This window comes from Bubalus kerabau, chromosome 22 (assembly GCF_029407905.1).
Source record: "Bubalus kerabau isolate K-KA32 ecotype Philippines breed swamp buffalo chromosome 22, PCC_UOA_SB_1v2, whole genome shotgun sequence".
Lineage (NCBI taxonomy): Eukaryota > Metazoa > Chordata > Mammalia > Artiodactyla > Bovidae > Bubalus > Bubalus kerabau.
In genome coordinates, this window is record NC_073645.1 from 53,450,124 (window position 1) to 53,466,498 (window position 16,375).

General features: G+C 59.1%; 1 protein-coding gene across 2 annotated transcripts in view; it reads left to right on the plus strand.

Moving 5' to 3' along the window:
• INPP5A (inositol polyphosphate-5-phosphatase A) overlaps positions 1-16,375 on the plus strand; it is a 145,964-nt gene that overhangs the window by 81,152 nt on the left and 48,437 nt on the right. For both annotated transcript variants that reach the window (XM_055560676.1, XM_055560675.1), the window contains exon 5: positions 16,235-16,298. In XM_055560676.1, the coding sequence (XP_055416651.1) occupies positions 16,235-16,298 (64 nt within the window). The remainder of the gene's footprint in view (positions 1-16,234; positions 16,299-16,375) is intronic.

Here is a 16,375-nt window from a genome sequence, read left to right on the forward strand (position 1 = left end):
AGGGTCTTTTCCAATGAGTCAAGTCTTCGCATGAGGTGGCCAAAGTATTAGAGTTTCAGCTTCAACATCAGTCCTTCCAATGAACACCCAGGACTGATCTCCTTTAGGATGGACTAATTGGACCTCCTTGCAGTCCAAGGGGCTCTGAAGAGTCTTCTCCAACACCACAGTTCAAAAGCATCAATTCTTCCGGTGCTCAGCTCTTTATAGTCCAGCTCTCACATCCATACATGACCACTGGAAAAACCACAGCCTTGACTAGACGGACCTTTGTTGGCAATGTCTCTGGTTTTTAATATGCTATCTTGGTTGGTCATAACTTTCCTTCCAAGGAGTAAGCGTCTTTTAATTTCATGGCTGCAGTCACCATCTGCAGTGATTTTGGAGCCTAGAAAAATAAAGTCAGCTACTGTTTGCACTGTTTCCCCATCTATTTGCCATGAAGTGATGGCACCAGATGCCTTTGTCTTCGTTTTCTGAATTATCAGGGCACTGCTGTTTTTCCATAATAAGCCGTGCAGAACTGTAACTTTTCAGACAAACCTAAAAAAAAAAAGCAGGAAGAGACTCCCTGCCTTGATGGTGACCTCAGAGAAGACGTGCGGTGGTGGCAGGGAGGTGGCGCACGGGTCTGGGGCGTGGAGGCAGCGGTGAGACGTGGTGGCAGGTGGGGCTGAGTGTTGGCTCGAGAAGGCAGCGGTGGGCACTGGAGGTGGCACGTGGGTCTCTGTGCCCTGGTGCAGGGAGAAGGGCTGCGGCGGTGGCAGGGAGGTCGTCCTGGCTCTCTGAGCACAGGCTGATTGTAAGAGACTGCAGCGAGGGAGGAGGCTGGGGTCCTGGAGATTCCTCAGCATCAGGAAAGGGATTTGCATGTGAATGTGAATTTGAACAGTTTTGGGAAAGAGGTGAGGCCACCAGAAGGGCAGAGAAGGGACAGATGGGTTGTGCGGAATGCGAAAGGCATATCAGACAAGGCTTTGAAGTTCTGGTTGAAGTCAGTGCACAGAGTGGGCCAGAAGTAGTGGCCCACCGTGGTTTTGTGTTCTCCCTCGGTGCCGTCTTCTCTCTGAGCCCGTGCCACCCAGGGCATGTCCCCTAGCCAACACTACGGAGAAATGGGCTGAACCCAGGAGGTGAAGACAGTGCCGGCTGAGCCTCCCGGGATGAGGCGGCCAGCGTGTGGCCAGTCCTGGAGTACAGCTCACGACCACCGCCACCTGCCCCCGCCGCACGCACTTTACTCCAGCTGTCACGCAGCTCCTCCACGTGTGCGTCAGCCTCTCTGTGCTGTACTTCTGAAGACACAGTCCAGAGCCAAGGGCAAATGGTTTGAGGTTTGAGATCAACTTTACTGAACTGACTGCATTGAATGTAATGGGAACAATGTCTTCTTCAGGGAAAAACAATACAAAATGAAGTGCTTTCGAGAATAGTCACTTTGGATTTGCTAAGAAAGTAAAATCAAAGCGAGTCACTACTTCTGATTTGCTAATGTAAAGTATTTAAAATCTAGTCCTGCAGTTACAGCTTGTAGGCTGTCAATTTGCAAATGACTTAGGTGGAAAATGAATTTAAATGATCTTGCCGTTTATAGTAGCATCAAAACATGAAACATTTAACTTAGGAAAGAGAGAGAGCGGCTACAACATACGGCTCAGAGAAGCCAAAGAAGATGCGGAGGAGCAGACCATGTTCATGGATGGAAAGGCTCAATGTTGTTAAGATTGTGTTTCTCCCTAGATCTATGTAAAGATTCAGTGCAGCACCAGTTAAAATCAGGGCAGCCTCTTTATCTTATAGAAATTAACAAACTGGTTCCAAAATTTATATGGAAATGTTCAGAACCTAGGATAGCCAAAACAACTTTGAAAATGAACAGAGATTGAGGAGTTACACTGCCTGATTGAGATTTATTATAAATCTGCAGAACTCAGGACAGTGCAGTCTTGCTGTGAAACCAGAGGAATAGATCATGGACCAGAGAATTTAGAAACAGATCCCCCACTGATTTTCCATGAAGGTATTGGGATAGCTCAGTGGGGAAGACAACCTTTCCCTAAATGATGCTGTAAGGAATGGCTATGTACAAGGGAGCCGCAACCCTCACTTCAAAACTTGTGAGAATTTAACTCTGAAACTGTAAAATGTTTGTAGGGACACGTAGGAGGAAATCTTAGTGACTTTGGCTTTGGCAAGTGAAAGTCACTCAGTCGTGTCCAGCTCTTTGTGACCCCATGGACTTCTCCAAGCCTTTGGCTTTTGCAAAGATTCCTTAAATATGACACAGAAAGCAAAAAGTATTACTAAAGAAAAATTTAGCTATTGCGCTTCATCAAAATGAAACATTTGTTCTTCAAAAGATACAAAAATATAGTTTACAGCCAAGAGAAAATATTTGCAGAAATCTGTGATTAAGGAATTTATCTCCAGTGCTACATGTAAAGATCTATTACAAACCAGTACTTACCAGACAACTGAATTTCTGGAAGGTCTGAACAGACTCTTCACCAGACGAAGTACAAGAATGCCACATGAGCATATGCTCAGCACCGTTCCTCAGTGGAGCTAAAGCGAATGAAGAGCACGCTGTTCACTAAGGATCACAAGTGTCCAATCTCGGCTACAATGAAAAGACCGACCATATCCAGTGCTGGGGGGCACGGGGAAGAGCCGGACCTGTCAGATGTCGCTGGGGAGGGTGAGGGGGGCACGTGGGGAGGCGCCTGAACAGTTAAACGCTCAGCGACCGTGAGACCTCACCGTCCCACCTCCAGGCGCCCACCGTGGAGAGATGCAGGCGCATGTCCACATGGGGCTGGACACAGGTGTTTGTGGCAGTTTCACCCCCAGGCTGCGGACCACGCACGCGTCTGCCAGCAAGTCTGCACCAGCTGCGGGACCACCTAAGCGCCGCCTGCAGAGGCAGGGGAAGAACGGCCAAGACGCGGGAGCGCGGCAGCGGCAGCGTGAGGCCGCCCTCGGAGGCCGCCGTCGCGGTCCGGTCGTGTCACCCTCTACACGCCGCGCCCACAGTTCGGAGAATGGCAGTTGTCCATCCATAGTGCTGTGAGCAGTCACGTGGCTAATGGCTGAGAGGCAGTCAAACTTTAAATTACTTAACTGAACAAGAATATTTCCGTTACCAGCTGACTCCACGTAAAAGCCACGCAAACTGCTGTGTGTGTCTCATGGTCAAGGAAGCCGAACGCAGTGCAGAAAGTAATAGCAGAGTGCGTGTAACTCTGTGCGCTGTGCAGCTCTCGTAAGGATAAAAGTCACCCTTTAGGTTAAGTAAGGCTGTCTGGGTCTTGGGTGTCGCACTGCTCCAACTCAGTCAAATAGTGTTCACTTTGCTGCGCGTTTTCTCCCGACCTCAGGCGGGCGGACGCGGTCTTCTGGCGTGGAGCCAGCCCTTTTGGTCATCATTTGCAGTGGAGCCATGGTCTATAGTGGGAGACTTGGCAGCCCCGTGGTGCCAGGAGGGGTCCCCATGGCAATGGGCAGCTGCCGCCATCCCCACGAGCGGATCTCGCCCCACCCCCACTAGCCGTGCGTCCACCCCCACCCCCACCATGCGTCCACCCCTACTCCCACCCCCGCCGCTTGTCCACCCCCACCCCCACCGCGCGTCCACCCCTACTCCCGCCCCCACCACTCGTCCACCCTGACCCCTGCCGCTCGTCCACCCCTACTCCCACCCCCGCCGCTTGTCCACCCTGACCCCTGCCGCTCGTCCACCCCCACCCCCACCGCGCGTCCACCCCTACTCCCGCCCCCACCACTCGTCCACCCTGACCCCTGCCGCTCGTCCACCCCTACTCCCACCCCCGCCGCTTGTCCACCCTGACCCCTGCCGCTCGTCCACCCCCACCCCCACCGCGCGTCCACCCCTACTCCCGCCCCCACCACTCGTCCACCCTGACCCCCGCCGCTCGTCCACCCCCATCCCCACCGTGCGTCCACCCCTACTCCCGCCCCCGCCGCTCGTCCACCCTGACCCCTGCCGCTCGTCCACCCCCCCCCCCACCGTGTGTCCCCAGGCGCCCCCCCTCCGTGGCGCTCATGGTGTGCAGGGGTTCAGTGAGGAGCCCCCTGCCTTCACCCGGATCCCTGGCGGGGGCGGGGCCTGTCTCTGCCCCCCACCCCGCAGGCCCCTCCTGCGCCCTCGGCCCATTCGGCAGGTGGGAGCCGGGCCTGGCCGGGCTGCCGGGCAGTGCGGGCCGAGCGGTGATCGGTCAGACGCAGACAGGTGTGATGGAGCGTGTGTCAGCTGTGCCTGGAAACAAATGCAGCCCGGGAATGTCTGGTGAACAACTGAAAGATTGTAAAGCTCTTAAGGACTTTGGTGCTTGTTAGTGTTTTCTGACAGGAACTCAGAGAAGCGGGGGCGCAGAGCGGCCCTGCCAACTGGCGTTTACCTCGCTGTCCTCTCAGTCGGCCTGAGTGGCGTGTTCCCCCCGCCCCTACTCCCAGCCCTGAGCTCACCAGCTCCCCCAAACGCTCCTGAGGACCTCTAGGAGCCCCCAACCCGAGTGGACACCTCCTCTGACACTGGCCGCTGGCCGGGAGACGCCAGGAGCTGCAGGGACCTCGGGCTTCAGAGCCCGCTCCCATAGGAAGGCAGGTGCGGGGTGCCATGAAGTCCGTGCCCTGTGGTGCCCGTGGGTTTTAACTCAGCGGGCAGGGGACGTGGCCTTCACGCTCTGCGTGGCACCTCCATTCTGGATCTGTGTCTGTGGGGCTCGCCCGTCCACATTATGCCACGTCCTGTGTGTGCCAGCGCCGTCGGCCAGAGGGCAGGGAACGGTGTGGGATCGCCCGGTGCAGGGGTCCTGATGGGCCCTCCTCTGCAGCGGGCGTGAGGCTCCGACGACCCTCAAACCGGGGTCAGAGCCCGCGGTCCTGGACCCGGGTGGCCGGGTCTCTCCTGCTCCCCTGGGCCGCATTCTGGGCAGAACCTTGGAAGACTGGCTGCGCAGCTTACCCGGCTTTCAGACAGAAATGGCTACTCTTCGCTCTTCATCTTGATATTAATGCTTGGTTGTCAATTTTTACTGCTGATCTGATGGACGGGGCCCAGGGCCGGCCGGTGTCCCCTTGGAGCAGGCTGGGGCCACCGCCCCCCGTGTGCACCTCCCCGCCCCCTGTAAGTGGCCCAAGTGGAAAAGTGCCTGCACAGGAGACTTGGTCAGATGGGCTGGCTGTGCTGTGTGCCCAGCGCTCTGGGTCACGGGCAGGTAAAGGTGAGCTGCTTTCTGTTTGTGTAATTTTCTTTCTATTAATCCCCTCACTCCCACCCACCACTCAGGAAAACAAAGGCTGGACACAGCTGTGCGAACTGGGCCCAGACCAGCCGGGATGGAGCAAGGCCAAGGTTTCTGTGTTGGCCCCTGGGACCTGGGAACGCATGATCTGATTGTGCTGTGTAAGTGCGGCAGCCCAAGCACGCGGCAGACGCCCCACTGTGACCCGGCCCGGCGGGGCTGCGGCCCCACTGGGCTCAGAGCCCCACTATTCAATAAACGCAGGCCCTTCTTCCAACCATCGAAATTACCTAAAGCGTTTTCCGAAGAGAGAGAACAAATCCAATCAAATCATAACTGTTGTACCTCGTTCCGGAGTTAAGTGTATTTGCTAACATGTGGGCCTGGTACAGAACCTCCTCCCAAGTTTCATCTATTATCACAATAATTGAGTTTGTCGCTGGAATTAGATTTATCAAATTGCGTTATCCTCTTCAGAAATTGGGTAGGTAGCCTGGCAGGGCGCGGTGGAGTTAATCCGCTTTGCTGAAGCCCCCGGTGGCTCCACGCGGCGGCCGGCCGCGGCTCAGACATCTTCCTGTCACCCCGGACACCGTGTAATTTCTCCTCGATCCCTTGTGCAAATAATGACATTTGAATCGAGCATTAACAGGCTTAATTACTTTAAAATTGTCATTTTAATTTACACTGATATAGTATTGATCATACAAGCAGAGATTAAGCTGTTCAGTGGAGCGGATGATGGGGAATTAAGCAGTAAAGGGCCCTCCAGGGGCCGCGCACTGCCCAGCGAGTGCGGAAGAGGGATGATGCTGGTCGGTAATGAACTGGCGGCATGCGGGGACATGAATCTCGGGCTCTGGGAGAAGCGGAAATAATGGGGTTTGGGCGGCATTTGCAGGTTATTCATTCGCTGCCATGCACCAATTCTCCGGTGATTCATCTGCCTCACCAACATTTATTTATCCAGCAAATTCCGCGCTCTGACCTTTTGGCTGAGCGCATCGACCAGAAGTTGGAGCGGAGATCTTTCAGGGGTAACTTTTGTGTCTGTTATGTTCGCGTATGTCTCGGTCCCAGCCCACAGAAGCCTCAGGTTTTGGGGACGCTCTTGTGTCCAGGCCGTGTGGTGATCGACAGTGGGAGGGTGGGCTGGGTAGGCGTCGCTGGCGCCTCTTAGATGAGAGGACCTGGGGGTCTCGCACGTTTCGTGGGAAGTCACAGCCCTTTGCCTCCTTCGGGTTCATCTCCCAAGTTCTCCTGCAGTCAGAATGGCCCCACCGCCCGTCCAGGCGCTGCGGGGGAGATGATGAGTAAATGCAGCTGAGACCGCTCCTTCCAGGGGGAGCACATGGACAGACTCCTCCCGCCCACGTCAGAGCACTTCAAATAGCTTCACCTTGGACCGTTTCCCTCTGAGGAGGTTACGTAATAAAAACTCAGCCTGATTGATTTTATGGCTCAACAGGGAAAAATGGAATTCCCGGCCGCTGTCCTAATGGCTTATTGTAAGCAGTGAGGGCAGGGTTAATCAGAGTGATGGGGGCAGGCAGACAGACGCGGCTCCCACGGCAGGTGGGCTCTGATTCCACGGGGCATCTCTCCTCAGGGTGACCTCAAAGCTCGCTTTCCAGTTCACTTGTTCCTGCCGGGCTCGCGTGTCCTTACCCGTGGACGGCAGTGCTTGCTGGGCTGAGCTGTGTGCTTTCGGCAGAAACGGCCGTGCTGAGGCGTCACCAGCTCTGGGCTCGCGTGTCCTTACCCCTGGACGGCAGCGCTTGCTGGGCTGAGCTGTGTGCTTTCGGCAGGAGCGGCCGTGCTGAGGCGTCACCAGCTCTGGGCTCGCGTGTCCTCACCCCTGGACGGCAGCACTTGCTGGGCTGAGCTGTGTGCTTTCGGCAGGAGCGGCCGTGCTGAGGCGTCACCTGCTCTGGGCTCGCGTGTCCTTACCCCTGGACGGCAGCGCTTGCTGGGCTGAGCTGTGTGCTTTCGGCAGAAACGGCCGTGCTGAGGCGTCACCAGCTCTGCTCCTTCACTGGGCACCCGCTGTTTGCCAGGTTTGTTTTCAAAGTCCTCCCACGATCCCGCTCTTCAAGGCTGGGGGCCTGGGGACACAAAGGCCCAGAGACACTAGTGACCAGACATGGTGGGCAGTCTGGAGGATCACAGGCATGGCCCCCACGGCCCCAACCTGAGGCCCTCTGTGGCCACGCAGGTAGATGATGAGAGGGAACACACAAGCGTGTTGTTCTTTCTGAAAAGTGTTTAGTTCATTTGGCTGTGCCGGGTCCTGGGTGCACCACGCAGGATCTTTAGCCTGTGCTGCGGCATGGGGGGTCCAGACCCCTGACCGGAGATGGAACCGGGCCCCTGCACTGGGAGCACGGCGTCTTAGTCACTTGACCACCAGGAAAATCACACGTGTCCTGAACCCCGCACTTTCAGACCTGCCAGTGCATCCTTCCAGAGTAGGACAGGCTAGCGACCCAGGCTCATTCTCGACAGGATGCCACCCAAGGACACTCCTTGAACGGGTGGCCATGTTCTGGCCGCCCACTGGCCTCTGGCGGGGGTGGGGCGGCCTCTGGCAGGAGTCGGGCATCAGGCTCATGGGTGGGACTTGGCGTCCCCCCGGCCTCCCAGCAGGGACCATCAGAGACCCCCACCAGCGCCACTGGCCTTCCCCATTGGCAAACACCAGCCGCTGTTTCCTCTTTCCTGGAAAGATGCTCCTGACCTTGTCTCCTCTGGGTCCTAGGAAAACACGGCTTCTGTTACTGCCCTCCTAAAGGGCACGGAGCTGAGTGTGGCCAGGGCCGCGGCGCCTCCCTGAGCCTCGGGCCCACCCGTGTCGGGGTTGGGGGCCCTTGTGGTCTGGCCCGAGAAGGGGGCAGGGAGGAGGGGCGTGTCTGTCATGTGGCCCCGCCCCCATGATGTGGCCGCCCCCGCATCCTCCTCTGTCTTGGGGTGGGGGCCGGCGGAGGGGCGGAGCTCCTGCCCGCCGTGCACTCAGGTGGGCGCCAGGCTTCGCCCTGCGAGGGGCGGGCTCCCGTCCTGGCCGAGCGCCTCCCGGCCAGCTGCACCACGCTGTAACGCGTGAGGCCTGTTCCCCACCCTGGCGGGGCCCCGCGCGACAATGGGGAGAGCTCTCACCTCTTATCGGGCTGGAGGTCCACTGATCCAGCTCCGCCCGGGGCCGGGGGAGGCAGACCCCGCGACCGCCTCCCCAAACAGGAAGAGCCGGCGCAGGAGGTGAGCTCGGGCTTCTGAGCGCACTGTGCCGCTTGGCCCAGAAGACAGCTGAGGAGGAAGCCGGTGCGGCGGGGGACGGTTGGGTCAGGTCGGCCCTGGGCGCGGGAGGCGGAGCAGGCGTTGGCAGCTGGAGGCACCCTGACCCCCGGAGGTGCGTGGAGGGCCCCGTGCGCCTTTCTGACGCGTGCGCGGCCCCTCACAGACCTCCGAGGGCCGGTTGGACCAGGCACCCCCACCAGGGAGAGCCTCTGTGTGCGCGCCCAGGCTCGAGGCTGGAGACCTCAGAGCGGAAGACACCGAGCGTGGACTGCAGGCGCTGCGCGGGCTGCAGGCGGCCCCAGAAAGCTGAGAGCGTCTGGAAGGACGCGGGCGTGGGGCAGAGGTGAGCGCCCGCCGTGGGGTCCCGCCAACGTGGCCGAGGGGACGCCACTCTGAAGAGAAAACAGTGACAGTTTCCCAACAGACAAGGGACAAATACACAAATTCAGGGAGATAAAATCAGCGCCCAGAGAGGTCACAGCAAACTGAACAGAACCCTGGACCAAGGGGCCCCTTTGAAAGTGGCCATGGGGAAGACGGGTCCCCGAGGGGGGGAGTGGTGACCGCGATGCTGAGGGCCATCCCCCCGGCCATGGCCACGTCTCGAGGGAGAGGCCAGCGGAGAGTCCCGCGTCCAGGATGGAGGGCGAAACCAACCGGAAAGGAGTCGGCTGCAGCGGGCCAGTCCAAGGGGACGCATCCTGAAGGACGTTCTCCTCGCGGGAGGGAGTGGCCGCCAGAAGGAAGCGGACACTGCGGGCGGGAAGGCGGGGGCAGGGAGCGCAGGCCGCGGGAGGGCGGGCATGGTGGGGCCCGCAGCGGGGAGACGGCCTGCGGTGCAGACGGAGGCGCGAGACCCCCCATCAGTAGGGCATGGTGGTGCCCCCCGACTGCCGGGGTGAGGAGGGCTGAGGGGCTGGGGCCATGAGCCGTGCCCTCTGCAGGTGCTGCTGTGTTAGCATCTCTGTGGAGTGGGGGCGGCGTTAGGTTATTTGAAGCAGAAGTAGATGGCAGCTTCCCAGTGGGGTTGAAGTTTGAAAATCGGTTAAACCTTCCTCCTCACGTTTCCTGTGCAGGCGTCTCGGCAGCGCACGCACCTTGTAGACCGCATCGCCAGCGCTGGTGGCCCTTGAGGCGCGTTTTCCCTCAACCGTCCTCTGTCTGGGATGTGCTTTCTCCAGAACACTCGTTAAGGATGAAATTGTAATTGAAAAGCTAATGATTTTCAGAAGACGAAAGATGAAGTCAGAGCTGCTTTAATTGCGATGCAAACTCTGCGTAATTTAATTGGCATAAAAGTTTATCGATTTGCTTTGCTGATCATTTAGACATGGGGAATACAACAAATCTCATAAAAAAGACTAGTCATTTTAAGTCTGATGTTTTTCTTTGCTTAATATCAAAGCTTTCCGTTTGCAAAGTAATACTGAAAAGAGCATTCATCCTGCAAAGGACTCTCATCATCTCAAGAGGATGAGATGGTGATGCAGAGTTGAAGGTGGCCTGGGGGTACTCGCCAAGGGGCCCCGGGTCTGCAGTGTTCCGTTGCGTTGGAGGGAACTCTGTCTCATGGACAGGTTTCCTTTCCCACCCGTGGTCAGGCGGGCTGGAACCTGCTAAGTCAGGCGGAGTCAGGAGCCTTTCGCTTCTGAAAGGGAAGGTCCAAGATACTGTTCCGAGCAAAACGAGTGATTCTGTGGGGGTGGGCTGGGCCCTGGACGCGACAGCTGAGGTGTTCCCTGGGTGCTGCGTGGGTCTGGGGAGTCCCGAGTCCACGGCCTGGGCCACAGGCTGCGAGGAGCCCCTCGAGCCGGAACTTCCTGTACGTCGCCCCTGCCCCCACAGCTGGGCCCAAGGTCAGCACCCCTTCCCAAGCCCTCAGTGTCCTTGCGCCCTGGAGACTCGGTTCCAGGACAACTCCTGCCCCTCCCTGCCTCTTCCCCACCGTGCCTGACCCCCACTGACCTGTGCGTGTCCCTGAGGGCCACCCGTCACCCCTGCTCCCTGGGCCCTCACCGACCCCTGCCCTTCACCCTGGCTCTGGTTCTCTTGGGAGCGCAGCACCTTTGCTGAGGACTCTGCACACGGCGACCACTGCCTTTACATCGGGGCCAGACCTCTGTCCTGGCCTCCAGGCCTGCCACCCCCGTGAGGCGCCTTGGGGCCATTTCAGCCTCGGCTCATTTGAAGCTGGACGCCTGCACTCTGAGCCGTCCACACCTCAGGCCACGGTGCCGTCCACTTCCAGCTGCTGGCAGGAACCCTGGACTCGTTGCCCAGGCCCTGACTGCTCTCAGGACATCCCGGGGATGGTGCCCCTGCTCAGAAGCTGGCCTTCCGTCCAGAGTCCTGGTCACCATCCCAGGCCTCACCCAGCCCGCAGGCTCTCAGGCCGGACTCCTCTCTGCCCGAGGTCGCCCCGGTGGTTTCCAGGGCGGGTGCCCTGGCAGGGCCGTCCTGGCCTGAGGGGGCCTTGCCCAGGTGGATTGAGACCAGTGTCCCTGCAGTTTGGGGACCTGGTGACGTGCCGTCTCCGTGGCCCATGTCTGCAGGGCCTGGTGACATGTTGGCCTCCTTGCCGTGGTGATCAGACATGTCAGCGGCGTGTCAGCCTCGCGGGGCCTGAGGGGACAGCGGGGCCGGGCTGTGATGGTTCAGTGCGCAGTGCATGCTTTATAAAATGCTCTTTAATTCAGCAGCGGAATATCATTAGCTTTGTACGTAGATGAACACAATGGACAGCCAATTTGATTAACTTCTGATGCTGGCCGTCGGGCAGGAGACAAGATGAAATTACACGCATCCCTGGTGCGGGCGGGCCACGGGGAGCGGGGCGCGGAGGTCAGCAGGGGCCTGGCCGTCACTCCAGGTGCAGCCCAGGGGCTGACCTGGAAAGTCGGTACTTTGTGAACAAGTCAGTTCTCATTTGCGAGAGTCACAGACCAGCTCTGCGGGGCCGGGCGCCTGTGACGGTGATGCCCGTGTGCAGCCTCTCCTGCGGGCCGCCGTCCAGTGACGCAGGCCAGCGTGGGCAGTCACGCTGCCCCATCCAATTAGGCTGGCCATCGCGAGTTTATTATGCTGGAGAAGATCAATGAAGTTCTGCATTGATTGAAGCAGAAGCCTTGTTTCATTTATTATTGTTTATAATCTAATGAATGTTGCAGTAACTTTGCTTTGATTTATTACTCAATCTGTTAAATTGTTTTAAAACCAGGAGTCTGGGGGCTTCCCCTTGTGAGAGAGAGGGTCGTTCCCCTTGTTGGTAAAGGCGTGTGACCCGTGCGTCGGGCTTGGCTTCTCGGCGCTGCTGTGAGGCTGGGAATGGCTTGTCCTCTGAGGCCTGCGGCGCGTTGGCTCCGAGCCGTGGACCGGTCTCCTGGGGAGGTGGGGGACACGCCTCTGTGTCTCACTGTCCAGTGATTCTTGCCGCGTGCCAGGCCTTGTGCTGGGGACTCAGAGGTGACCAGGCCCCTCAGGGAGCTCCCTCCCCTCCTGGTAGAGAAGGAAATAAGCACACAGCAGAGTGGGCAGCACCACAGAAGGGCGGGGCTGTGCAGGGGCTGAAGTCCGGGAGGGCTGCTCAGAGGAGGCAGCGTTTCCATGGGAACGTGCAGCATCGGGGCTCACGTGAGAGGAAGGTGGCAAAACAGGAATGCCCGTGGTGGCAGAGCTTGCCCATCCTCAGGCTGGAGGCCAGTGTGGCCAGAGCTTTGTGAGCCGGGGGGCTGTGGTGATGGGGGTGACTGGAGAGTGGGGGACAGGGCCAGGCTTCTGGTGGCCCCACAGCAGACGGGGGGAACGGAGGGGCAGGAGTGCAGGGGCTGCAGCGGCGCAGGAGGCGGGGCCCCCGGGGCCGAGGACGGAGGGTCAGCCGTGCCCAGAGCACGGGGACGGGAGGGGCCACCCGGGGAGGGGCCACGCGGGGAGGGTGTGGTGGCGGGAACGCCCCATCCAGGGAGGACCAGGCTTCCAGCGGGATGGGGGGGCGATGCCACAGGGCCCCGAATCCGGACACGCGCACGGGCCCTTGGGACATGCGCACGGGAACTGCGTGTCCCACACCCGAGGCTGACCCCCGGGGGCACCACACTGGAGCTGGCAGCTGGGAGACGGAGCCTGTGCGGCTGCCCGTGGAGTCGGAGCGGGGGCCCCCGGGGGGGGCTGAGAGTGGCGTCCTGTGGGGTCAGGCATCCACGCTGCGGGGAAGCGGAGGGTCCAGGGAAGTCTTGCTCTGACTCCCGGGTGGGCCGTCACAGACTCGGCTAGCAAAGTCACCGGGTGGCGAGGGTGAGGACCAGGCCAGGAGCAGGTGAAGGCCCTGGACGCAGTCCAGCCGCCAGAACCCACGAGTGGGAGCTCGTGTGTCGTGATCAAGCAGCCTGGGGCCAGCAGTGCAAGGCTGGCCTGACATTTTCAACCCTCTCAGAGCAGTGCTCCGCTTTAACCCCCTATAAACCAGACTTGAATGTGGCTTAAGGCGTGTCGCAGTTACGGGAAGGAAGACTGAGCACCGTGAAGATGCCGCTGCCCCCCGGGCAGGCTGTGTGTGATCTGCACCCCAGCAGGATGTCTGGGTGTTATTTGGCAGCTGTTGGGGAGTTTCACTTGGAAGTACAGTGGGCCAAAAATAATAAAAGCAGTTGTGAAGAAAAGCAAAACGGGGCATTTATCTCTACTATTGAATATGAAGACTTATTATAAAGCTAAGCTAGGAAAAAGTGCTGTTAGACCAACGAGAGGAGTTGAAGCCCAGAGAACAGACCCCTGGAGAGATGGGAGTGTGGCCTTCACGTGAACGATGGGGAACCACATGGATGGAGTGATGGAATCCACTGGGTGCCTGTGCCTTGCCCACAGATACATCCCTGGCGTGGGGAAAAGCAGCCTTACGCCTCTTCCCTCTCAGCCCGGCCCTGGCCCCGGCTCTCCGGTCTCCCCTCTCACCACAGGCTCTCTGACCATGCTGGGCTGCAGCCCGAGGACGCCATGCTCTGCCATCGTGGGCGTTACCTGCTTCGCCAGCCTCTCCTCACGTGAACCTGGATGCTGCCGGTTTCCATGGAAACACTGCCTCCTCTGAGCAGCCCGGGTATCAGAGGGCGGTGAGACTCGTCTTGGAGTCAGAGAGAACTCTTGGCAAACCAGAAACGGAAGCCTAAAGCCGTGAAGGAGGTGTCGGCTTGTTTGACTGCCTTAAAGATAAAAGTTTTTATTCAGTGAAAGATACCACAGAAAACCGACAAGGTGAGCAGAGGCGCGGGAGATGTTCATCATCATGCAGGTAACAGACACGGGGAACGGAAAGTGGACTGAGGGTGAGAGCAAGGCCTTCAAGAGAAACCCATGTGCCCGGTGTGCTAGAAGGAGGCGCTCAGCTGCTCCAGAGTGAGGGCAGCACAGGTGAGGCGCCTGCTGGGTCGCCCGCGGGCCTGCAGGCAGAGGGCTGCCGGCTGGCCTGCCGGTGCCAGGACCGGGCAAGGGGGTGGGCAGCGGGCAGTGCTGGCGGTGCCGTGTAGAATCCTGCATGGAAGGTGCCTACCCACCATGACCCAGAAGCTCCAGCCGCGTGTCACACACACGTGCACACTTAGTACACGCGTGCGGGGGTGTGCATGTCTCTCACGTGTGCTCAAGGACGCCACACAGTGTTCCCTGTAGCATCAGCACCTGTAGTGAACACCTCGGACACATGTCCGTGTGTGAGAAGACGTGTGTGTTTCCCTCTTCCGTGTGTCTGGAGGGCAAACTTGCCCCTGTGGCCCTTCCTTGGTCGGTTTGACTCGAGCCTTAGGGGCCGTCTCTTCCCCGGGAAAGCCAGCAATCTGACACGGAGGCGAGGGCGTCACACCGAGATGGTGCGTCCTGGAGCATCCGATGCGTTTGCCAATAAGAGGCAGTGGACGCATATCCGAGGGCTGGCCTCTGTGGCCACGTGGCCTCCCACCGCGGGTGGGCGGTGGCTCGTCTGCAGGACCTTTGGCAAACCCGCGCTTCGCGTCTGCTGGACGTCTGCGGACGCATGGCTTCTTGTCCAGTGTGGGGAGCGGCCCCCCGCCCCCTGTCCCCTACCCTGGGTCAGTGTGTCTGGAGAGCGGCTCGTGGTCCTCAGTCCTCAGCCCCCCAAAGGCAGACGAGCGCCCAGATGCGGCCCTGGGTCCCATCAGCAGCCTACTCAGTCGCTGCGGGAGACTGCAGCGTTTGCAGCATTTGCAGACACTTGAGGGACCTCGCGCTGCCAGGCGGGTGGAACCAGGGGCCCTGGACCACGTCTCCTGCCGCGTTCATCCCTGGTGCTCGCGTGGGAGTCGCACGGCCCCGGATCCAGGCTCACGCTGCATCCCTTCAGAGCCCAGCCGCTGGATCCCCGCAGCCTCGAGGCGAGTCTGTCCCCGAGGCCGTGCTGCTGCCGTCTGTCAGGGCTCCTGCCTCGTGCCTGAGCCCCTGTGGACGCAGCAGCGGCTGCTGCGTTTCACTAATGGAGAAAATAGGCCCTCCTGACAGGTTCATAAATATGTAAAAAGTATTTGAATTGTTTCTAGCAAAGCAGGCAAGGAGTCAATACTCTCCGACAAGACCAACACTCTGCTGACAGTTGCGGGGTCAGAGGACCCGCGGGCCAGCGCCCGGCCCTGCTCGCTTCCCTGCAGACAGCCTCGCAGCCGCTGACAAACGGGCCCTGAACCGCATGGATGGGGCCGGTCAGGTCGGAAAAGTTGGGTAGCACTTTGACTTGAAATACTCATTAGAGCTAATTATGGATTTTCTGACTCTATGAGTTACAGTTTCTGTTCCTACATTGGCAATTTATTTTCCATTTATCATGAACTCCTTAATGTTATATTAGCTTTATTGCATTCAATGAGGCAATAGTTCAAATGTTTGCAATCACATTTATTTAGTTACGCTTTTTCTGAGTGCTTACTTTGCTTGCAGAGATGAAAGGATGCCCATTTACAGGCCCGCGTGAGCGGAGCAGCTGTTAGGATTCCCTTCCTGGGGTCCCCATGCTGCCCGAGTCTGCTTCTTGGAGAGGCCTCGGCTGTCCGAGGTCGGAGCAGAAAGCAGAGGCCGGGCCTCCGGTGTGCGCGTGCAGGGGCCGCAGCTCCCCTCGGGGAGAGTTCAAGGCAGCTGGTGACGGCTGGGGTCGGGCGAGCGGCATGTGGGCTGTTTATTCTGTGCCTGCGGAGCCCCAGCCACTGACCACACGCCTGAGTCCCCATCACACACACAGACACACATGCATACGTGCACTCACACACCCCAAGTGAAGTTTGAATTCCAGGTAAACAAGCGACTTCCGGCTTTGGGTGCCCTGACCCGCCCCGCCCGGGCCTGCACTTGGCCTCCTGAGAGGGGTGCTGGGCCGAGCTGGTCGCCCAGAGCCACTCCTGGCGCCAACGGGCGGCTGGTGGTGTTGCTCATGGCCGGGGGCTCGGGGGCAGGGTGGCCGCAGCTCCGTCCTGCAGGGTGGGCCCCGCAGCGGATGTGGGCAGCGGGGCGGGCGCGGGGGCCTGGCTTGAGGCCGGAGCTCAGGTGTCCGGGTCGGGAGGTGTTGGTGCTGGCCGTGGAGGCTCAGGAGCCATGACTGGCCGCCACGAGCTGGACTCGCCTTTTCACGCAAAACTGCTTTAGAATCTTCTCAGGCCACTCACTTGGTTTCTTTTTTTGCTCTGCAGGCGCTAGGAAGCTTTTACTTTCTTCACGAATCCTTAAAAAACATCTACCAATTTGACTTTAAAGGTAAGATGCCACGCTGTCCTTCATGTCCTCTGGGATTTTCTGTCCTGCTGGACCCTGCCCGCTGCCCCGTGGTCTGG